The sequence below is a fragment of the Typopeltis vanoorti genome, chromosome 9 (genome assembly GCF_054136105.1).
Source record: "Typopeltis vanoorti isolate ZY-2024b chromosome 9, IOZ_Tvanoo_1.0, whole genome shotgun sequence".
NCBI classification, from domain to species: Eukaryota; Metazoa; Arthropoda; class Arachnida; order Uropygi; family Thelyphonidae; genus Typopeltis; species Typopeltis vanoorti.
In genome coordinates this window covers 143,421,526-143,447,716 of record NC_143557.1, presented here as the reverse complement: position 1 = coordinate 143,447,716, position 26,191 = coordinate 143,421,526, and the positions used below count along the sequence as shown (strand labels likewise).

Below are 26,191 nucleotides of genomic sequence, written 5' to 3'. Positions count from 1 at the left end.
TGTTAAGAGATTCCGTTTTCTTTTGTATTCAGCTTGTAAAACAGTATTATTAGGCGGCCTCTTAAGTTATTCCCATTGGGCATTTCTTCTTTGTATGTCTATTAATATGTTGCCTGTTATCCATGGATTCCTCCTGGTAGTTTTATTTTTATTAATGCTTTGTTATATACCATATTTGCCGGCGTATAAGACGCACTTTTTTTCTTTGAAAATAGGTCTGAAAAACAGGATGCGTCTTAAACGCCGATACTCAGTTTTTTATTATTTTCATTTCTGGAAATTTTCTCTTTTCCGAGTTACGCGATTTCTTTCTTGCTTCCTCGCGGTGTGTGTGAGAGCATTCCAGTTACGTAGAGCAGTGTTTCTCAAACTCCAGGCATCCGCGTTCATATGATTGGTGCGGTATTAACAAAAGATCGTGCTACTAAATGACAAAGACAAGCCGACAGTTGAGTTGAAATGCTAATTCTCTTCAACCGAATTCCTTATATAATATCTGAAACACATTCACTATACATTTCTTCGTTTTAACACGTTCACACAAACAAAACCATATGTTGCACCGGCAACATATGGTTTTGCTTTTTCTTTTGTTACGATCTCGAACTTCACGGATACATTAAATTTTATTCCATGCGTTAATGATGCATAGCCGAAAATTGCCACGTACCCCCTGAAGACCTTTCACGTACCCCCGGGGGTACGCGTATCACACTTTGAGAAACACTGACGTAGAGTTCAGTGGATGCGCATGCGCTGTCATCGACGATCACTGCTGGGTCCCGTACAGTCGTTTAAACTTTCCAATTGTTGTCGCGGTTGTTGTGAACGGTGATAAATTTCTGCCGTTAAATTTTCTCTAAATTTCTTGGCAAATTACGGCTGAAAAACGTCAGCATTGTTACAATATTGCATACAAGCTACGTGTGATTGCGTATGCTAAAGAACATGGAAACAGAGCTGCAGAGAGAGGCATTTCGGACCCCCCCCCACTAGAAAATGATAAGAACTTGGCGGAATCAAGAAGAGGATTTAAAAAAGCAACTCACCGTAAACACAACCTTTGAAGTGGAACTGCAAAATGGCCAGAACTTGAGGCAGAACTGAATACTTGGATTTCAGACCACAGAAAAGCGGGACTTTCAGTGCTACAAAAATGATTATTCATCAAGCGAAAGCGATAGCCACTAACAGAGGGATCGCCAACTTTACTGGATCAACATCATGGTGTTCAGGATTCATGAAGAGAAACCAGCTATGTATGCGGACTAAAACAAAAATATCACAAAAGATGCCAGCTGAATATGAAGAAAAAAATGAATGAATTTCATCGATTCGTCATTTTATTTATTTATTTATTCGTATGGAGTTTCCTCTTTTTTTCTCCCCTGTCCCTATTGGGGCGAGTTGAGCCCGCCCCCTCATGGGGGGTTGGGTAGTAATGGCTGTAGATCCGTGTGTGTTCACGGGGCCGGTTTGCCTGCTTGCAGGATGAAAAACGCCAGACAAACTAGCGGAAAAAACCCTACTGCCCGCGTCCAAGACCGGCTAACTTGGCTATGGCTGAGGAAGATCCTCAAATTCCTCACGTCTTCGACGGGAATCGAACCTGGGATTGCGAAGCGCACAGCCACTAGGCCAGGAGTTCCCAACTTTTTTGTTTCCTAGAGCACATTCTAAAATACCGATAGGGCGACGGGCACCATCTATTTTTTCAAGCAAATTTTTTGAATTTTTTTGTTAAATGAATACATATAAAGTTTACATTATAATCAAATGTTTTATTACTTAAAATTTTACATTACATAAAAATTTAAATATGTGTGTGTGTGTGTGTGTGTGTGTGTGTGTGTGTGTGTGTGTGTGTGTGTGTGTGTGTGTGTGTGTGTGTGTGTGTGTGTGTGTGTGTGTGTGTGTGTAAGTTAGTGTGATCATTGACATTGCATTTCATTGGCTAGTGCTTCATAATTGGGAGAATATGATGATATTCCAGTTCTTAAACTAGAATGAACTTCGAATGCGCATCTACTTTACATTGTATGCTTTTAATACTCGTCATGTGTCATTAACGCATGCATCATATAGCATGCCATGAATTGTTGCGTGATTATTTCAAACTATACGGCACACGGTTGAACATCGGTGGGCACACACAAATTGGTCGACCAGCGCCATGGTGCCCGCGAGCATAGGGTTAGGAACCCCTGCACTAGGCTAACCGCGCGGACGATTCGTCATTAACGCAAGGAAACGAGAAAATTTTGAACTTGGCAAATAGGAAACATGGACGAGGTTCCGCTGACTTTTGATGTGCCCTCAAACAAAACTGTAGATTCCAAGGGCACTAAAAGTGTTACTATTAAAACTTCGGGGCACAGCAGGATAAAACGGTTGTTTTATCCTGCTGTGCTGATGGGACAAAATTGCCCCCATTATTGATTTTTGAAAGACGCTACCCAAAGAAAAACTGCTTAAAGGAGTGTTTGTACATGTCACACAAAAGGCTGGATGGATGGAGGAGGAATGAAGTTATGGATAGATAAAATTTGGTCTAGGCGCCCTGGCGGACTGTTGAAGAAGCCTGCCCTGCTAGTATGGGATCAGTTTCGTTCTCAACAGACGATGTTACAAATAAACTCAAGGAATTGAAAACTCAGTTAGCTGTAATTCCAGGTCTAACTAGTAAGCTTCAACCTTTAGATGTCTGCATTAATAAACCATTTAAGGGATTTATGAAGAAGAAGTGAAACAGCTGGATGCAGTCTTCAGATTTTGAGGTTACGCCATCAGGAAGAAGGAAGAGGTTTAGTATTTCGCAAGTTTGTGAGTGGGTCAAAGCTTCATGGAATGCTGTGAAAACAGACAGTGGTTAAATCATTTAAGAAGTGTGGCATTAGTAGTGCATTGGATGGTACAGAGGACACTTTGTTGTATGAGGACTTAAATTCTGATTTAGAAGTTTCAAGTGTCTCTTCATTTAGCTCTGGAGATGAATTTCTGGGTTTTGATGATGAAGTTTAAAAGGTGGATACTTTTTCCTAGTTAGATTAGGTATTTGTTGAAAATAGACCTACTTATTACGTTAAATTTGAAATACTGTAAATTCATTATACTATTCAGTTATAAAGTTTTTTTCCTAAAAAATGTGTACAAAAAAGGGGGTGCGTCCTATAGGCCGGCAAACACGGTATTTTATTAAATGTAAGTTTAACATTACTATATACAGCATTAGCAGAGTCTGAAGATGCTATCTGCACAAAGTCTGTTTTTCTGATTCCGTCGTTTATTATAGTTTCGTTTATGATGCTGTTATACTGTTTTGTGGTCTCAGTGAGTTTTAAGGGTTCTGGTTCAGTATGTAACTGTAATGCAGTGACGTTAATGGTCTGCTAGTTTGCACGTTATGGCGGCTGCTGTACAGCTCTTTGGAAGGGTCCGTATTTTTATAGTCAATACAGGATGAGGTGAATGTATTTTCGACATCTCTTCTCGTGTATATCACTGTATGGATAGGGTTATGTTATATGCTGATAAGAGGTCTAGGTATTGTGCTGTGTTGTTATTTATGTTTCTAATGCTTATATCCATGTCACCTATTATTATTATCAGGTATTCTGAGGCGCCTTCTTCCGTTGCAAAAAGCGATCTGTTTAATTCACCTAGAAAAAAATTTTGGTGTTTAAATTGGGCAGTCTGTATATAGTGTTTAATATCAAGGAGTTCTCTTGTTTGATATTTTAAACTTCAATGCATATATTGTCTGCAAATTCTAATTTACAGTTTATTTCTATTACTTCTAATTTATGTCTGCTAAATATTATTATACCACCGCCTCGTTTAGTTTCTTTGCAGTGTTTGTGTTGTTGAAAGGTTGGCATTTGGTAGATGGTTGCCTCTTCGTTTATTGTGGATACTATAATAAATACTATAATACTGTAATAAATAATAATAATATGAAAGCTCCGCATTATCCGAACTAACATGTAGCGTCGTGTTTAGTGGTGTAAAGAGCGTGTACAGCGGGACGTGGAAGCTTGGAAAACTGTGTTATGAAGCGGGGAATCATGCTACACCCTCTACCGGGCAGATGGACAGCAGGGGGTATAGCGGATGCTCGGTGAACGTCACTTGCTAGAGTATGTAATCCCAACTATGAAATTCGGAGGTGGCGGTGTGATGGTATGATCCTGTTTTTCCTGGTTTAGCCTCGAACCTCAGTTTGTGGGACGACGAACACTGAACTCCGAGAGGTATCTGAACATTCTGGACAATGTAATGCTTCCTACTTCGTGGCGCTTCTACCGAGCTGACCACTGTCTCTTTCAGCAAGACAATACACCGTGTCATAAGGCTGTTGCTGTAACATCGGGATTTGTGGACATGAACGTCACCACACTTGACTGACCTTCACAGAGTCCTGATCTATTGAACGTCTGCGGGATGAAATGGAGCGTAGTAGAAGTCAAGGGACTTCCGCCCCGCAGCAGTTCAGGACCTCCTCAGTGAATCCTTACAAGAGAATGGCCCAAAATTCCCATTGATCGCTAACACTTCTGGAAAGTATGTCCCATAGGATTGTTGGGTATATATATATATATATATAATATATATATATTATATATATATATATATATATATATATATATATATATATATATATATATATATATATATATATATATATATATATACACAAGGTGTTCGGGATAAATTTGACATATTTATAATTAATTATATTTTTCCGTAAGTTACATGTATTAACACACACTTCTCTTCATTTAAAAGTTTGGACCCTTCTTCATTCATATACAAGATGTCAGAAAGGATGGATAGCTGGAACCCACCTGAATCATGGAAGAGAATAACTTGTATCATGATGATTCGTGCCCGCCATCAAAATAAGGATATTACGACTGCTGCCCAATGCTCCCTGAATACAGTAAAAACAATCAGGCATGAACTAGAGACTTGCAATGGTGACTACGAGGATGTAGCAAGAAGAAAGATCCCTAGCAGACGATCTGACTGCGTTCGTACAGCAGAATTCCTCGCAAATCTGCAGGAACAGGCGTTGAAGAACCCTGGCATTGGAATTCGGGCTTTGTTCGTGGAGTTGCTAACTGTAGTCAAGCCCTGGATAACAAGGGTAGCCAATGGTAGGCCGTATGTATGGCAGCAGGATTCGGCCCCTTGCCACACCTCTGGGAAAAGTCAAAAATGGTTGTCTGAAAATTTCTACGACTTCACCAGTCCAAATGTTTGGCCTCCAAACTCCCCAGACCTTAACCCCATGGATTATTTTGTATGGGGCGCAGTTGAAAAAGACACCAATCGCACTTTCAGTAATACAAAAGCCCAGTTAATGGATAAAATTAAAACAGTTTTTGCGGCCCTTCCCAGAGAGACTGTAGCATCAGCTTGTTCGAGGTTCCGAAGCAGAATTGAAGCTGTGATCGATGCTAATGGTGGTTATTTTGAGTAAATCTTGTTGATAGTATTGTAATTAACTCTGCCTGTAATGTTTTTTTGTCAATTCATTAAATTTAATAGATACAAAGAAGATTTTCTTTTTCCTTACGAAACTGTCAAATTTATCCCGAACACCCTGTATATATATATATATATATATATATATATATATATATATATATTATATATATATATATATATATATATATATATATATATATATATATATATATATATATATATATATATATATTATATATATGTAATATGGTTCCCACCCACGAAAGGCTATTAGTAAACCTCTAGTGCATTTCTACCCTGGGTGGGCTAAAGATGTTTTTCTGTTTTTATCGATTTTATATATTTTTCATATTTTTTTCATTCATTTTACAGTCAGGAAATCCTCCTCCAGATGGAACTTTTTCTAGCCACTTCAGGCCTCCAATAAGCGGGTCCTGTTTATCAAAAAGGAAGCATGGGAATTCTACTTCAAGTTGCTATCGATATATAGACCTAAAGTATCTTATTGAATTTTTTTTATTAATCCACCATGACATACTTGTTTGCAATTACAATTTAAGTCATGGAAGAAAACGAAGTAGCTTATTAAGTTGAAGTGCATATATTTGGCCTTATCTAGATATTTATTTTGAAACTGTTCATATGTAAATTTTAATTTTCCCATATCCTGTTTTATGTGGTCTTCTAATACTTCAGCATTAACTTCGTTGTAAATCCGAACGGTGTCATCAGCGCTCTGATTTACACACACAGGACAGTATTTTGCCAAATAAGTTGCGATCACAGAGATCATTGGTATAGATTAAAAAAAGAACAGGTTCTAAGTCTGATTCTTGAGGTAGGCTATATTTTATATTTTGTCTACATAGAACTGTAGACAAAATATAAAATATAATGCTTAATACGATTTCAACTAATTATTCGCAACACCTCTGATTCCATACCAATTCATTTTCTGTAAGTACACATAGTGATGGACATGACTGAATGCTCGAATGCTTTGGAGATGTCGAAAAAAAACAGCTGTACACCTCCTGCTGATTATCCCGCTGTGTATTAATTCTGTGAAACCAAGACCGGGTGAAAAACCAAAAGGACACAAGAATGAGAACTGTTGGGAAATGGATGATGAATGTCATTTCTCCTGTTACCAACATGAGAAATGACATTCATAGTGTATTTGGAATGGAGTTGTCTGTATTATGCCAGGTAGATTAGGTAATTGCTAATAGAAATACCTTGGTATCCCTGCTTGCTGAATCAATGGAACTAGAGAAGGGAAGCCGATTTGAGTTGTAGACAAGCAAGATGGTTTCACGATTTGTGTATTTTGACTGCTGAAAATGTAGCTTTAGTGATAGTCAAAAAAGTATAAATAACATCGTTAGTTTCCCCTTGTACACTACGATACATGGACTCTCTCCAAGTACAAACTTGCCAAGCAACAACAGTATTTATTACACGCAGATATCCTCTAGATTCGTTACTATCTGGTTCTGTTCGGTGTACTGTCTAGTGATCAGCCTATTTTACTGTTATACACTCAAATGGATCCATACTGTGTGTGTGTGTGTGTGTGTGTGTGTGTGTGTGTGTGTGTGTGTGTGTGTGTGTGTGTGTGTGTGTGTGTGTGTGTGTGTGTGTGTGTGTGTGTGTGTGTGTGTGTGTGTGTGTGTGTGTGTGTGTGTGTGTGTGTGTGTGTGTGCAGGCGCAAACTTGACTTGTTTGTTTGCTTACTTGGGAAATGAAGTAATACTATGTTTAAATTGCTTGGCATCTTTAACATATATTATACCCAAGGTAAAAAAACTTTCTACATATATATATATTATAACATCATATCTGAAAGAATAGGTGTACTCTTAATTGGAATAGAGAACAATATAACAATAAAATTAATATCCTGCTATGCTCTAACATCTGTAGCTGATAATCAAGAAATAGAAATATTTTTTCTATTTCTTGATTATCAGCTACAGATTGTTATAAGTTGACTTATAACAATCTGTAGTTGTAAGATTGTTAAGAATTATAAGTTGACTTATAATTTAATGCCTTGAACAGGCATTAAATTATAAGTCAACATACACATTCGTTGGTGGTGACTTTAATGCCAAAATAGGATGTGGAAAAGAAGATGAAAAGTATATAGATGAAAAGAAATAGAATAGGAGAGAGAGATTAGCTGAATTTGCTGCAGCTGAACAACTCTTTATCATGAACACTTTTTTTAACAAACTCCTAGGAAGAAGATGGACTTGGCAATCACCGAATGGAGAGACAAAAAATGAAATTGAATACATTTTAACAGACTGTAAAAGACTGGTGCAAAATGTTGGTACAATAGGCGAAACATACTTCAGCATAGATTCTGACCACAGACTCCTCAGAGCATTATAAGAATAGACCACAAAAAAGAACAACATATCAGGGCAATATCAAACCATAAAAGACAACCCAAACAAACAGACTACCACAAGTTCAGGAAGTGCATATAAGAGACCGAATGAACTATTAAAAACTGTTACATAAATGATGACTACATTGACTTTATTAATAAATTCAACGAGTGCAAGAAAAAATCAGAAATTCCTGTGAAACAGAAACAAAAAGAGAACGACTCTCAATTCAAACTATAGAACTGCTGAAAAAGAGAAAAGAACCGAAGAAATCTGAAGAAAAATTTCTAGAATAGAAAATTATCTGTAGGTTACTAAGGAAAAGAATTCCAGAAAACTACAAACCTTTCAGGACACACAAAAACTAAGAGAAGCAGTGCAGGCAAAAACCAGCCTGAAAAAAAATAGGGAAAGACTTAAATTTTAAACAGTCAATTCCATCTGCTTTACAGAATCAAAATGGAGAAAAACATAGTAATAGAAAAAAGGATAGAAGAAATTGTGCAGAATTTTTATAATGATCTCTATGCAACTAAGTGCCAAGTTTCAGAACCTATCATTCCAAAACCAAGCAATATACCAGATGTATTTCCAGAAGAAATAGAACATGCCCTTAAGAAAATGAGTCAAGGAAAAGCCTCAGGACTTGATCATGTTAAGGCTGAAGAAATCCAACAAGGTGGACCAATTATTTTCAAAGCCTTGGCTGCCAGAATCACGTGGTACTTCAAAGAAAGAAAGATTCCAGAGGAATGGAAAACCTCAAAAACTATACTTCTGTTCAAAAAAGGGAACAAGGAAGACATAAAAAAATATCGTCCAATCTGTCTACTCTCTCACATATATAAGATCATGAACAGAGTAATACTGAACAGAATCCAAAACACACTAGAAGACAACTCCAGCAGAGAGCAGGCAGGATTCAGAAGAGGCTTCTCCACAATAGATCATATCCAGGTTATTTCACAACTAACAGAAAAATGCAGAGAATACCGAATTACTCTATGTTTCCTCTTTATTGATTTTAAAAAAGCATTTGATACTATAGAACACAATGCAGTCATCAGTGCCTTACTGGAAATAAATGTGAATCCTATTTATATCCACATGATAAAAGAAATTAACAAAAACCAGACCACACAAATAACCCTATTTGATCAACCTATAAATATAGATATAAAGAGAGGGGTCCGCCAAGGCGATGTGATCTCCCCAAATCTATTTACCAGCACTTTAGAATACATTCTGAAAAAAATAGACCTAAACGGAGGAATAAGCATAGATGGTGAAAAGCTACAAATTCTTATGTTTGCCGATGGTCTAGTACTGATATCCCACAACCCAAAAGACCTAGAAGAAATGGGTGATAAAGTATACACAAACAGCAGTAAGATAGGCTTAGAGATGAATCTAGAAAAAACAAAAAACAAAATGGATCAAAAACATCTACACAAGTGACAGTCACCTATGTATTGATAACATCCCTATAGAACAAGTTGACTCATACAAGTACTTAGGACAAACAATAAAAATGAATAACGATTTATCTGAAGAACTAGCAAAAAGAAAGAAAGAAAGCTGCATGGCTATCATTCAACAGACTAAAATAAACACTTACTGATCCAAATCTTGACATCTCTCTGAAGGCAAAACTATTTAATAGTGATATTCTACCATCACTCACATATGGATCAGAAACATGGAACACGACAAGAAAAGAAGAAGAGACTCTCAGAATAACTCAGCGTGCAATAGAACGCAGGCTTTTGTAACATCAGCAGAATGGAACATGTTAGAAACACGGAACTAAGAAAGAGATCAGGCATAAAAGATGTGGTAACTGCAGTATATGAAAGCAAGATGAGATGGGCAGGTCACATAGCCAGACTCAGGGATAACAGATGGACATATAGAATACTCAACTGGCAACCAAGAATAAGGAGAAAACCAGGAAGACCACCTACAAGATGGAAGATCCACTAGTGAAATCTATGGGTATAAAATGGAAGAGGCTCAAGATCGAGATCGTTGGAGACATCTTTGTGACCTGCACTCATGGAGAAATCCTGAGTGAAACACGGGTCCATCAAGGTAATCAAGGTAATATATACGTATTTGGATTCGATAAGGAAATTTAAACCAGATGGTAAACTGTTATGTTCAAACGGAGTTGCTCGCTATTATGCTTATCCTCTTCCGTTTCCGTTTACTTCTGTTTATTCCGTGTGATAATCCCGGAGGGAAGAAACAGTCCCAAGAAACTCCTCTTTTTGGTTACTTAATGCATAAATACCCTTTTTTGGGAGTGGGGGTGGAAATTATGAAACAAAAGGGAAAAAATCGATATGAATTCATAAGACTTCATTATAATGAAATACTTCTTTAAGATGGTCACAAATTTCCAATATTTTGTGATAAAAAAAAGTATAAAAGCGAAGGGTGAGTTGGATGATAAATGTCTCCTTTAAGCTGAAGGATTGCCAGTTTGAAAGAAGGGGAAAAAACTTCTCCCGAATGCGTTAAAGATGACAACGAGGCCTTCATCTTACGACAGGCTTTTTTAGATAGCTGCGACATACGTCATTCTTTATCAGGGATTGCAAGTGCTGAAAAATAATAATCTCAGCAGTGTCGCATTCATTTTTCAAGCAAGTTTCTTCCGGAAAAAAAAAAGCTGACTAAGAAAATGGCAACAATATGTGTTGCCATTTTCTTATTCAGATGATCATCGTAACATATCAATTTTAAACGCAACAACATACGAACGAGTTTTGTCGTAATTATGGAGAAACTCATTGTACTTGCCTATATTATATATTTACGCTTTCTTATTTATGTGGAAACTCGTTCAGCTCTCGATCGATAACGATCCCATTCACTAGTGAGCTAGGGTTGCACACAGTCGGGAAATCCCTACTGTAAAGACATAACATGGTGTTTTCCAAACTACACTGGACGATGAAATTAACCTACCATCTAAACCAGCTGAAATTCAAAATAAATCTATTAAGAATGAAACCCGTTAGCTCACCTTCAGATATAAACGTATTACAAATATGGGTCGTCTAGGACGAGAATTGGGTTGTTCTAATAATAATAATATATATGGTGAGCTTCCGTAGTTCAGTCGGTAGAGACGAAGTCCTTTGGTCGGAAAGACCTGGGTTCGATTCCCGTCGATGTGAGGAACCTTTATCTGATGTCTTTCAGCTAAAGGTGAGTTAACCAGTCTCATACGGATGTGGAGGGTTTTCTCCCGGTAACTCGAGTTTTTCACCCCTCAAAACAGGCAAACTGGTCACGTGAACACACACACACACACACCGCGACAGTCATAAAATATGCTACGTCAAGGAAGGCAACGGGAAACCACCTTGCTTCGTAAATATCTCCCTAGTATGGTTGCGCATCACCAGCCACAAGGCTGAAGGGAAATACGAAAAAATATGTATGGAATAAAAACGTACCCACACTGAGAGATATTCACATCATTACAGATCTCAAAAATTGGGTATTATATGAACACTAGGAGTAACAGCCTATTGCCTCATTACTGACAACGTTGAACTAGCTAAAGAACTCTAATATTAAAAAAAAAAAAAACTTTTTTACAATACGGCTACAACGAATTCATTCTCTCAGAACTGCTTAACCAACACGGGATTCGAGATATTTCTAATGAGAAGGGAAATAGGAGCTTCATCACTCATCCATAATGAGCCCTATTTCCATAAAACTTGAAAAAATACTTAGAGAACATAAAACTAAAACAGTATCCACACTTTTAACAGGATGGGATCATCACTCCGATCTACAAAACCTCGACTATGAACATTTAGAAAAATCTCTCGAGCCAAATATTGTCATCCTATGTGCTCTCTTCGGCTGGCCCACAGGACGCTTCGGCAATGAAATTTCAATTGCAATCGTATAAGTCTGAGCGTATAAGCTATGACATAATCGAGAGAAAATTTTTGGAAAGTGTGTAAGAATGGCATTGGATCCAAAATATCTAAATATAAAACCCTGGTATCAACTTGTTCAGAATACACCGTAGCTATCGTTAACCAAATGCGTGTACGCAATTATCGAACGTGTTTACACATTCGCGTACGATAATTTTACTAATTATGCCTTGCGTTCTTATTCGCCAAGTTAAAATTAATTATCTCCGCTGGATGTGCTAGCAGATTTGATTTTGAGGTTTCTGAAATTGATTCACGTATTTTGTAAATCAAGTTTGGGATTGGACGTTATATTAAATAAGGAGACGGTTTAGCGCTCTTCTAAGATAGGTTATTTATTGATTCATACATTGAATGTTTTCTTAGGTGAATTTATGTCTTTTAATATGTTACTGTAGGTTTAGCGTGTTTGATGTATTCAGTAATCTATTTGATATACCGTTAATTTAAGTTAGTGTGTAAAAATGGTTAAGCGACTGTCAAGTTTCCCTTCAATATTCTTCAATTAGACCATGGGGGGCTTTATTTCCCAACGTTCTAATCTTTTTTGCCATTTATTTCTCCTTTTTTTGAATCCAGTACATTCACTACTTTTTCTTTGTAAACTTCAATTAGCATGTTTTCTGTGCTTCCCTTGATGTGAAACTGGTTTATAAACTTTTATTTCATTCTCCCACAACTACAGAACTTACAGCACAATAGGACAGAGTTTAAGAGCGAGAGAGAGAGAGAGAGAAAAACCATTAATACTTTTTTGAACAGCTGGGGACTGTTGAGTTTAGCCTGGAAGAAAATATGATTGAGAAAGTAGCTCCATGAAGTAGAGGTAGATGGAATGAAAGAGGAGGAGAGAGAGAGGGGGAAAAATATTCGGCTGGTCTGGAATTGTAAAATAATATCAATATTCTTGATGAATTTCGCATTGTTCTCCAAACGATATGTTTTGTACAGTTTGTCGACATACTACGTTCGCTTGTAGGTTTTCAGACAGACGTAGCCACCTACAAGCTGACGAAAAGGCGCAAGAAATATTATTTTCTTCCTTGTTCATTAACTAGAAGAATTCTTCCTTCGTTTTCTAATGTTCTTTCAACGTTTGCATATTTTATTTTTTTATCTGATATTATACTATTTTCATTCAATTTTTCACTTATTTATATTTTTTCATTCCTATATAGAAATCAAAAAATGTACGATGGTCCTAAGATTGTCCAACAGATGGCACTACCGATTTCATTCGTCACCAACACATGTTTGTATTATGGGGAGAATAACTGCTTAAAAAAAAAAAAAAACTTAAGTCCATAGGAGAGAAGAAAAGTGGGAACTGTTGTTTATTATTTTAACGGTATAATAGACCACAGAAACTAAGTAAATAATTAATTTATTAACTTGATGCTGATATTTCGCTGGTGTTATAACCAGCGAAATATCAGCATCAAGTTAATAAATTAATTATTTACTTAGTTTCTGTGTTCTATTATACCTTATAAGTCTGTCCACACGTAAAAGTGGGAACTGCTTGATAAGACTCTCCTGAAAATTCACAGCATTATTTCAATAATCAAAAATCTAATTTAAAAACCCTTCAAACGCCATACCGCAGAATTAAAAATATGGATTTTTATATATATAAAAAAAACTTTTATTTGTTTCATTATATTTTTGTTTTGTTTGTGTATTTGTATCGCCTGGCCACAGAAAGAAAACGAAGCCCAGCTGTATACAGAAAGTCACGCTGACTAAGCCGAGAAACACTTGGACTGCTCCGTTCATCGATTGGAAGCTCAGATTGTAGGAATGGATGCGAATTCCATTCTCACTGCACTCGATAATTACCGGCAGCACGGGCCTCCTAATAATCGATCCGCAAACATTTGACCTTGCAATGCTGTCGGCCGATCGTGTCTATTGCTTTGTTTTGGCCTTGCGGAAGTTGACCAAAATGACGCCACGAATGCTTCGATATAAATATCAGAGTGACGCCTGATGGTCGTCTCAGTTTCGTCAACAGACATCGCTTTCTTTTCCTCCATCCTATCACGAGAACGGTTCTCGTCTGACTTCACTGTAACCTGTTCTTCTCTTCCTCCTTTAAATACAGAATCGGATTAATTTCACATTTACCACCTAAAATCTGTGCAAAACATAGACTAGTTAGTATACACAGATTGAATAATCTACACATATGATCTTTCTTCAGAGAGGATCACCGGTGTTGCTTTTTGTACAGTTTGAGACTCTATAATGCAGATTCACATTGGAATAAAAATCGAATTAGAGCTTGAAGTGAATATTTCTTTCATTTTACTTCGAATTCCGTGTCTTGTTTTACCATTCAGAAGATGAACTTCGATGAGCCCGCTTCACTTACACAAAAATACATGTGACATGATCTCCAAATGACGCTGTAAACAATGCGTCATTTGGAGAACACGTGAGCCTGGAAGTGAGCGGTTTCTATGGTAACAATCTCCTCAGAACCTCTTACAGGTTGCACTGCATGCTAAAAATTTCTAACCAAAATATGGAAACTCCATTTAGTCAAACCATAAACATGGTGGCAGCATTGCTTGTGAGAATTAACTTCTAAATATCTATTAAAGAACTGTCGTTTATTCGTTTGTTTATTTCTGTTAATATTTATAAAGGTGAAATTAAAAGATAAATTTCGAAATAAAAGTGTGTATATGTACACTATTAACTTCTAGAATTGATAAACAAAATTCAACACAACAAGAAAGCCTTCACTGGCGAATTGCGTTCTTCTTTTAATGTGCAATGACGATTAATGATGTAATGAGAGAAAAATAGATGATCCAACCGTCATTTCTGTGATAGGGGAGGCGAACCTACCTACGCTACCGACACTAAAACCATGGGAAAATAATCTATAATAACCGGTTGGGACTCCTTCGGTTGCGCCCTCTTAGACAATTCATGCCTTCAACTGGTCTTTCTTCAGTCCTATTTTCTATCCATTTACGTTTTCCTAAAAGCGAAATCGTAAAAGGCTAGACGTTAACACAGAGCAAGACGAGGTTCCAATCTCGCTGATTCGGCCTAGTTAGTCTGAGCATTTACTTCTCAAAGTTAAATCCTACAAACTCAGCCGAGGCCTTATGAACCTTTTCAAGACGAATGCGTCATCACTATTCGAAGCGTTAACTTCGCATTCATCACATTCGATGAGGGGTTTGTACAAAAGTAAGAACCAACTAACCAACCGGTAAGGAATCACAAAGAAGAGTGGAAGAGATTTAAATTTTTGAACTGTGATACAAAACAAGAAACTGAAATTAAATTCTCATTAATTTCGAAAAATGAAAGAACAAAATGTTTACTGACGATGGTATACGACACCGTACACACTTTCATGTCTAAATGTATGCTTCATATCCCGTAGTAGAACGGGAGAGAGAGAGATATAGAAAGAGAGATAGGCGATTATTAAAAGATTTAATAAATATTTGGATGTGTCTTTATCGGTGAAAGAATGCAACAGAAAGCATAGAACTCCCACTTTTCTCATGTTTCTAAGTGCTAAAATTTAAAAAATAAACCCTGCATAGACTTTACTAGTACTTTATATACAAGTATTTGCTTTAGTTTTAAAAACCAAAAGAAAGATGATGAATTCCACCCGAGACTACGGAACAGAGTGGATTTACTGAAAAGAATACAGTCTTCTATATCTACTTAGGAGAATGGACTGCGTGATGGTATGTCTTACCAATCGAGATGCACCAGGTGACTCTCTCTCTCTCTCTCTCGCTCTTACACACACACACACACACACACACACACACACACACACACACACACACACACACACACACACACACACACACACACACACACACACACACACACACACACACACACACACACACACACACACACACACACACACACACACACACACACACACACACACACACACACACACACACACACACACACACACACACACACACACACACACACACACACACACACACACACACACACACACACACACACACACACACACACACACACACACACACACACACACACACACACCACACACACACACACACACACACACACACACACACACACACACACACACACACACACACACACACACACACACACACACACACACACACACACACACACACACACACACACACACACACACACACACACACACACACACACACACACACACACACACACACACACACACACACACACACACACACACACACACACACACACACACACACACACACACACACACACACACACACACACACACACACACACACACACACACACACACACACACACACACACACACACACACACACACACACACACACACACACACACACACACACACACACACACACACACACACACACACACACACACACACACACACACACACACACACACACACACACACACACACACACACACACACACACACACACACACACACACACACACACACACACACACACACACACACACACACACACACACACACACACACACACACACACACACACACACACACACACACACACACACACACACACACACACACACACACACACACACACACACACACACACACACACACACACACACACACACACAACACACACACACACACACACACACACACACACACACACACACACACACACACACACACACACACACACACACACACACACACACACACACACACACACACACACACACACACACACACACACACACACACACACACACACACACACACACACACACACACACACACACACACACACACACACACACACACACACACACACACACACACACACACACACACACACACACACACACACACACACACACACACACACACACACACACACACACACACACACACACACACACACACACACACACACACACACACACACACACACACACACACACACACACACACACACACACACACACACACACACACACACACACACACACACACACACACACACACACACACACACACACACACACACACACACACACACACACACACACACACACACACACACACACACACACACACACACACACACACACGCTATTTCTATGCGCGTTAGCACATGCACGGGGTTGCTTTAGCAATACCGATCTTCGATGGCAAGCGAAGGACGAAAGAAGGCCGTGTCTCATAGCAACATCGGTGACCTTTCGAAGCATGTGAGATCTCAAAGGTGACGTCAGCAAGATGACGGCAAAGGTCGCGCAGTGCTTATAATAAATGGAAGAGCGAGAGTGTTTCCAGAGATCGAAGAATATAGCAATCCGTGTTCAGCTGGTGTACACCATTACTGGCTTTGTGAGTATTTGGAAAGCTTTAAAGGATTTCATCTTGCGGAATCCAAAGATTATATTAGCTTTCCCGATTAAAAGTACACTGCGAGTGCACTTTTAATCCATTACTGGATGAGAGCATTTCACGAGTAAATTAAGCTTGTATGAGCATAAGAAAGGGTGCGTGCATTAGTGGGGGGATCGGGAATGGTTAGTAATAGCAGATGATTGTCGGTGGCAATAAATTTAAACAACGGAATAAAGTTTGGTTTTATATTGCTGGAGAGTTTTCCTTGTGCCTGAAACTGTAACAGTTCTTTGAAGGGAAAGAAAAACTTTCCGTCGATAACTATAACATACTGATAAGATAAAAAAAATTACGCTTCAATTTCAACTATCTTTGTGCAATATCTATCGGTAAGTTTTCAAATGGCATTAAGCAGTAGCATGGTACTGGTCTCAAAAGACGTTAGTACCTTTTGTTTTGAACTTAAATTCTTATTCTTCATTTTTCTACTTGAAGAGGTGTTTTTCTTTCCAATGAAGACTGCTCACGATAGTATGAAGGCAGCAAAGAACATTCAGAAATCGATTGCAAAATGCTAACCAATCCCGTTATTGGAGTTGGTTGGTACATGTGAGAAGAAGATGGAAATGCTGCTATAGAGCTTTTTTTTTTCATTGCGAGATGCATTTATTTAAAAATATGCAGCGTAAGTTGTGAAATTTTATAGATAACTCTTTTAAAATGATAATCAAAATGTTCAAACATCCATTTCCTCCTAGTTGCCTGGCTCTTAAAACTCTGTGCTATTTATTAATAAAAATAAAATTAAAGTGAGGTCCATAAAATCTTTTCTTTACTTCTATGAATATTTCACGCAATCACGGCGTCTTTTCTGCAACACAATTCAACAATCTCTCTCTCTCTCTCTCTCTAAGGAGCATCCGTGGCTCAATTGAAATTCAAATGAAAAACATTCACAAGAGCTTTTTCAGTTGCATGAGTTAATTAGCATAATTAATAGATATAACGCCATTAGCAGATATACACCGGCTACACAGCAAAAGAAGCAGCATATGTTATATCCTTCAGTAGACTCAAATCTAATAAGCCAGATGTTTTTTCCTTCTTTTTCTGGCATCTCCCCAGATGCCATTTATTGCTTTATCATCACAATAGAGAATACAGAACTGAATGCAAATGTAAATCGTATCTAAGCTTGGTGAATTATAGCAAGAATTGTACGCAATGATAAAAAGCACAGTAAACATCTCCTCGGTGTTAGCAAGAGTGATTTCGAGTAATCGGACGAAGGCCAAGAAAGGCGCGAAGATGAGGAATGACCTTCGGGCAACCTAAAACACAGCCAACAAAACTTTGAGAGTTTGTGCTTGAGGAACTCTAGTCGTTTCAAGGTAAAATCGTTTCTTAAAATCGGCTTCAATTGCTCGATATAATGATCGAGAATGAGAATTACACTTAAGAACCTTTCGGGAAGCACCGTCCGAAATGGTTTCAGTCTGTCTCCCTTCTTCTTCTTCCATTCCCCGGTTTCAGTGTATTTCGTATGAAATAATGTAATGGTAAAGGAAGGTTAGATAATACAAGTCGAAATCAATACTACGAACTTTTGAAATTAAGACGAATGAAGGTTATAACGAAACACGCTAACTTTAGCTTATAACCAAACAACAAATATCTAGTGTATATGAAAATAATAATAATAAATAAAGCCAAATAAATTATTTTTGTCAAAACGTGGCTTTCTTTCCTTATTGCAGTAAAGCGCATGCCTATGTTACATAACATACCTAACCAATGACATCATCATCATCATCATCATCATCATCATTATTATTATTATTATTATGCAAGACTTAACAGGAATTCGGTTATCCGACTAGGGAAACCAGCACTATTTATCCCAAATAACGTTTTTGATGTACTTTTTTTAATGAAGCCTTATGCATTAGAATTTGCATTTGTAAATATTTTAATTGTTTGATAAATTTAAACCATTTAAGTGAACGGAATTCACAAGATAAAACTTGTTCAACTTCGTTTAGTTCCCAGCAAACAAATTAGAAAAATGTTGGTAAAATCAGAAAGCGAATCAGTTCACCCGAAGTATTACCAAAGTATTACATCTGTCATATAATAAATACTGCTTATCATATAACGGATTGATGTACTCTTCGAAATAATGAGGTTGTTGTTGTTGTCTTGTCCTTTGAAGAGTCTTAGATGTTTCCGTGTGCTCTTTGTACTGCTTTGGCTATGTCTGTGATTTTGTTTGTATACAGCTGTTGTTCAGGCTTAGGATCTATTTTTTGCAAGGCTGCTGTAATTGCTGGACAGGTAAAGATGTGAGTGGGTGTCAGTTCAGTATTGGGGCAGTTGTTGCAGTTTCTATATGTTCTCGTATCATCTGTATTGATCTTCGTTCCTCTATAATGTCCTGTTCGCAGTCTTGCTATCGTGGTGGAGGTCCTTCTGTCAGCATTGATCTCGGGAATTTGATGTTGTATCACTGATTTCAATGGAATTAGTTTAGCTTTTGCTAGTGCATTGGCATCAGCAAGAGTTATCATATGAGTTTCTTGGTTGAGTTCTCTGGCCTCTTTTGCTAATTTATCAGCTGCTTCGTTGTGATCAATGCCTACATGAGCAGGAATCCATTGTAAAATGCAACTTTTTCCTAAACACTTTAGATGATTTAAGAGTTTATGGATGTCTTGTGTGAGCTTGGTATTGCCATTTTTGATTGCCTCCATAGCTGATCTTGAGTCACTGTAAATTATAATTCCTTCAGATTGTTGAGATGATGATAGATTTAAGTAGGCTTCTAGTGCTTTATTTATTGCGTAGAGTTCGCTGGTAAAATTGGAAGCGATTCTCCCAGATCCAACTTTTATTGAAAGTTTTTCACCTTTCGGGAGTAGAAGGAGAACACCAGCGCCTCCATTAATCATATTGGTGTCTGATGAGCCATCGGTATAACAAGTAACCTGTTTGGAGGATGAAAGAAGGTTGATGGTATTTAGGCCTTTTTCTTTAAGCATTTCTTTTGGTTCTTTTTTTGTACAGAGTTTGGTAAGGTTTAGATTTATGGAGGTATTTGAAGGTAAAGGACTGGAGAATAGAGGTTCTTTGTTTATGTGGACATTTAGCTGATCAAGACCTATTTCTTTCCTGATAGTGTCATCATATTGTAAAGTTGATGATCTGTGAAGTCTGCAAATTTGGTTCCAATGTTCATAAGTAATAATGAGGTATGGGAAACAATACGCTGAACCGAACGATACATTTGTTCAAAATATTTCCTGTATTCGCCTTTTGTTCAATTTATTCTGTAATTACTGCGATCCTTTCTTCGATGTCCTGTGTTTTCAAGCCTACTACAGTTTTTCAAACGGCCAGTGTCAGCGAGTCAAAGCCAACTGAGGCTCCGGACACTGTGTTGTCGCACTGACAATGCACTGTTTATTGGTGCGTTGTCCTAGTGTTCGAATTTCTTACCAAAATAGCCTTACTTGTTTATTTCTCTAAATTTAAACTCTCCAGCTATTCTTAAGGGCCCATTTCAACGAACTAAATTCCTTTTCTTTCAACATACGTAGGTGCTATGGGACGAATGGGTTTTTGTAGCATTCTTCTTTAAACACTTTTTATAGTAGTGATAATCGTTTGCTGGTGACAAAATGCGTATTCAATCGGTTTAAGCATATCAAGCTTAAGAATATTCATAAAAATTAATAATAATAACTATTTATTTTTCAATAACGATGTGGTGATCTTTAGCGACTACCAGCAGACTGATCCTATGAATAATCAACTATTTCTGGTGAAAGCCCAATCATGTCAGAACACTTTTCGACTATATCCCAACACAACAGTTCTGTTCACTGCATATAAGCCTTCACCAGCTTCGGTGTTATTATTTCATGACCACAATACGTACCATGTTTGTAACGCTTGCTTCACTTAACAACACACGTTCCTTAAATTTTCTATCAGACAAGGAATAGGATAAATGTTATCGTCGTATAACTCGTCTTATTTACTAAAAGAAGTCGATACTTAGCTAATATTATTCAATTAAATCTTCACCTCTTTAATCCACTCCGGTTTTAAACGAAATTACGTAATGCAAATCTGATGCTTATATCTTATCGAGCGTGCGTTTGGTAAAATGCGTACTAGCAAGTATACGAGTAGGTGTGTTTTCCCTTTCCGTCTACGTCTCGTTCTTCGCTAATCAGACAGATTCCACTGAAATTTGGTAACAGGAGCTTTCCTAAAATGTGTGGAGTTGTCTACAAAGTTACTAGCAAAATCAAGAAAACAATTCGAATTATACAAAGCAAGTACGCCAGGAATGAAATTAATAAGCCGTGCACAGTACATAAGTCCAACTGCTGATTCGCGCTATGCGTTACTACATAAGAGCGTAAACGGTCCTAGGTTGACTTATCGCTACCTGAAAGAATACCGGAAAAGTTCTAGAGGACAGTGTGACGAATAGTATTACCAAGTAGTGTATCTTTGAACAGAGTTAATTACGCTGCATCGAAATGGGTCTTCGAAGGTGATAAGAAAAAGATAATGAAATGTGAATGCATTTCGCAGCTTGGAATAAAACTTGTTTTGTGTGTCATTGGGCTGTGCTTCGCAATTACCGTGCTGCTTCATCTCCGTCGTCACTGGTTAGCTGCTTGACGAACTGGCGAAAATCTTAGTTGAGAGACGCAGAAAACGTGTCATCCCGTAGTGACATTACTGTGACACCTGACACTATCTCGTGCTACTTGACCACCCGGTAATGAGGATTTGTTGGTAATGCCAGAATCCAGTTTACATTACAGAGTCTGTCTTAGGAAATTAAGAAAGGCCCGTCATCATTGGTGACACGGGAAGCGCAAGCTGGTGTAGCTCGGCTCTGTTCACTGCGCGTCTGCCACAAAGGCAAATACCTGAATTATTCTTTAGCGAAGAGTACACCAACAGACGTTGAAAAGTTTCTTCCACATTCATAGATTCAAGCGTCTTTTCAAATCACGAGAGAGATAAAATGCGCTCTAATTGATGAATAATTTGCGATGAACAACTTTCACTTGTTGATAGGGTGAAAATACCGAAATTAAAAGGGTTATCCAGAGAGGAATTTATTCAAGTTTATTTTCATTTTATTTATTTAATACTTTGACTACATTGGCACATTAAACAAGAAGCAGTGGGATTTGTTCGATCTCCAACCAACAGGCTACAGGTTCAAATCCGGGCGTGACCTCATGATTGTCTTTAGGTGAAAGATATCGTCGTTCGGTGAGAACCATCGTCCTGCTTACTGGAGGAGCTGAAGTGGCTTGAGAAAGTTCCGTTTCTTGAAAACAGCATGGTTTTCAGATTATATAAAATATTTATATTAATAATATATGAAATATATACAGTATGACTAAGTACTAATGCGCAATAGGTTTCTAATCTTTGATAGGTAGGAGTCACATAAAAGAAAAAAAAATAAATGTAGTTGCAGTACTTATGAATTAAGCTTATTTGAGGTAATGCAATGTATATTGCAGATCTCTATTATATGTTTTTGTGTGTGTGTGTGTGTGTGTGTGTGTGTGTGTGTGTGTGTGTGTGTGTGTGTGTGTGTGTGTGTGTGTGTGTGTGTGTGTGTGTGTGTGTGTGTGTGTGTGTGTGTGTGTGTGTGTGTGTGTGTGTGTGTGTGTGTGTGTGTGTGTGTGTGTGTGTGTGTGTGTGTGTGTGTGTGTGTGTGTGTCACGGAAAGAGAGAGAGAACAGGGCGTAATTATCTCGTTCACGTCTTTTTCCAGGACTGACTTCGTTACTCATCAAACCCTTTTCTGGCTTCAAACGGAACTTCGTTGCATCGAACATCAACACGGATCATATCAGCAACACAATGGCACCGACAGGAACAGCTTACTACAATGACGGTAAGGCTATTTTTCGTTCCTTTGCCTTCAGGACTATCTGTGCTATTACATGAAAGCAAGGGAGAGAATAAACTTTTGTTGGTTATTTTTTAACGTGAACTGCACTATAATCATATTGGATTCTTTGATCCTTGGATTTTAGTCTTTTTGTGTTGTCTTTTCAGACAGCAAGAAACCCTTAATAAAATATTCTTAACGGGATTTACCTTTGTTAGTAATAGAAGTAATATTTTCTCATTTTTCCAGGTAAGTTGCTAATTACTAGTCATTATTTCACACTTTTCTATTGTAGCATTCGCATGTAACGTGTCTGCCATGGCATCTCTTAGAAAGAACACTCCGTCGAAAGTCGTTTCTCTGCACGACTCTCGTGACATGTGAACTGTCCAAGTAGAGCTATCCAGGTTTCGAAAAACGTTTAAGAGTGGTCCAACCCATCCAACGCATTTACTTGCGTGTTTTGAAAACGGCAACAAACTCCGTAAGAAGTGGATGAGGTGGAGATGCTAAAAAAAAGTTAACTGATAGCTTAAAGCTTTGAGAAGAAAAAGAAAAGCGACGCTCTTCCAAATTAGAACATCAGCATTGAGCTAACACCTCTTGCATTGCCGTGTGCGTGTCTCTGCCGATTATGTAACCGTATATACCGCCGGCTGGCGAGCAGAGAATTTTCATCTGACAATGAGAGTTGCATTTCTTTACTGGAGCCTCATCTCCAGCCACAGTTGGCTGCAAGCATTTCAGTTACCATGACCACACGACGACATCTGCTTGAATGCTATTTATTCTCGCCATCATTAATTTTCCTTCACCTTGTTGTAACTAACATAATGCAGGCAACAAGCGGCCTTGAGACAATCTCAATGTTCAACGCAGTATCATCGTCAAGTTTCAAAGGCTGGACTGCTTCCAGATGCTCGTTCTCAGAATATTGTCATCGAAGGCTAATTTGTCAGTTGTCAGGCGTAATTAGTCTGTTGGTGGGCCACACGTAAAGACGCAATATTGTTTAAGTTCTCCTTTGTTGCTTGAATGTCATCCATCTCCTAGCATAAAACTCTAAAAGCGGATTTGCGTCGAATCTGAGACGGGAAAGCTTTCACAGCACAAATGTGACTCATATACAAATAAGAAATTCTCTCTCGCTCTTCCTTGATAGTCGGCATCAGTGGCGATGTTAAAACTCACTTACGGTAACATTTCATTAAGAACTTGAAACGGTCGTAGTTCCCTTCGAATTTCCTTACCATAATCAAAAGCGTAGTCTTTTTTTTTTCGCCTCTTTCTCTCTCTCTCTCTCTCTCTCTCTCTCTCTCTCTCTCTCTCTCTCTCTCTCTCTGTGCCCCCTTTATCTCCAGCAACTTCTGTATTTCTTTTCTCTTCTTACAGTATTTTACGTTTTGTTACTGTTGCAAGCATGTTTCGAATAAGCCTAGTTAAGGATGTTTTTTTGTTGTTTTTTTTATTTGCTCGGCTAGTTCTGTTTATAGATTAGTCAGTTTAATTCGTTTTCGGAGAAAAATAAAAATAATTTAATTACCTATAAACAGGAATGCATACGGAGGATTGTTTATTGTGAACACATGCATAATCGTCAAAATAATCCCATGTTAGTCTATGCATGATATTCGATGTTCTATAACTAACGATCACTTGAACTCCATAGCGTTGGCTCTCATCAAGTGAGATTTTTTAGATACTTCAATACCCAGCATCAGCCACTTTCCATTAAATATTTCATAATGGGGAATATTTTCCGAACGTCAAAGAGCAGGGCAGGGACAAGCTATGTGCAACAAATTAAATGACCATCGCTAACAGGTTTCGTCTGACTCAATAAAAGTGTTTGGGGTTGCATTGGAACTCACCGATGTATCTGTAATTTTGAAGAAATAAAATCAGCCCTTACCTTTTCGTTAAATTCTGTACAGTTTTCATTCTTGCGTGTACCATATATATTTCAGAGATGAAACCACATTTTAGTTTCAAGAACATTTGCAAGATGTTTAATCAGATTAAGAAAACCTCGCATTTTGTCCGAGAAATTAATTGCATAAAGAGGAGAAAGAGGGGATGTTTTTATGATTTGAAAAAAAAAAGTAGAATGGATCACTAAAGGATAAATCCATCCACATGATTTACGAAAGCTTAACCTATTTTTCAAGCTCACAAAACTCGGAAAGAAAAAAGCAGCTGATTTAAAATATCTGTCTATATATGTTAAAAGCTTATTTGTACTCTCTAAGCACTCCACAGGAGAGAGAGTGTGTAATGAATAACTCAATGTTAGAGTAGAAACGCTTAATTAACATGTAATTTTTAATTCTGGATTCGATATTACTTCAAATTAGACTGCGCCATGTAACGTACAATGGTATATATCGTGTTTGTATTTTTTTTTTTCAGGACAAGCAATAAATGGCTCTGACGTAATTATAACGTACCTAAAGCAATCAAATCACTAATTAAGAAAACATCAACTCATTTCTATGTTCGCAAATTATGTTAAACTTATTTAGATGCACAGCAGTTAATGAATGTTACATATCTGCAACACCACATTTCTCCAAAGTATCAAAACAAACCGAACTGATATATTTATTTAATGATCCCCTAAACTGAATACTGTAAGGATGATGCAATTTTATTACAGAATAAAGAAAGATATTAATATCCATTCTTCTCATAAAAATTAAGAACAGAAAAACCTAATTAGACTAATGAACATGGCCACCTATAAAACATCTACGCGTGTGTGTGTGTGTGTGTGTGTGTGTGTGTGTGTGTGTGTGTGTGTGTGTGTGTGTGTGTGTGTGTGTGTGTGTGTGTGTGTGTGTGTGTGTGTGTGTGTGTACGTGAGCGCTTGTGAAAAGCATATCAAATAACTAGTCACTCGACTAGTCCAGGAATTATTGTATAAAACGCACTTAGAATTTGAATTCCAGTTCGAATGTTCTAAAACATTCAAACATATAATTAAAAAAACTGTTGTAGTATTGCTTAT

General features: G+C 37.7%; 1 protein-coding gene across 4 annotated transcripts in view; it reads left to right on the top strand.

The window, feature by feature from the left end:
• sbm (L-type amino acid transporter sobremesa) overlaps positions 1 to 26,191 on the top strand; it is a 196,265-nt gene that overhangs the window by 36,647 nt on the left and 133,427 nt on the right. For all 4 annotated transcript variants that reach the window (XM_090398362.1, XM_090398360.1, XM_090398365.1 and 1 more), the window contains exon 2: positions 23,065 to 23,187. In XM_090398362.1, coding sequence (XP_090254488.1) covers positions 23,154 to 23,187 — 34 coding nt within the window. In that variant the 5' untranslated portion in view covers positions 23,065 to 23,153. The remainder of the gene's footprint in view (positions 1 to 23,064; positions 23,188 to 26,191) is intronic.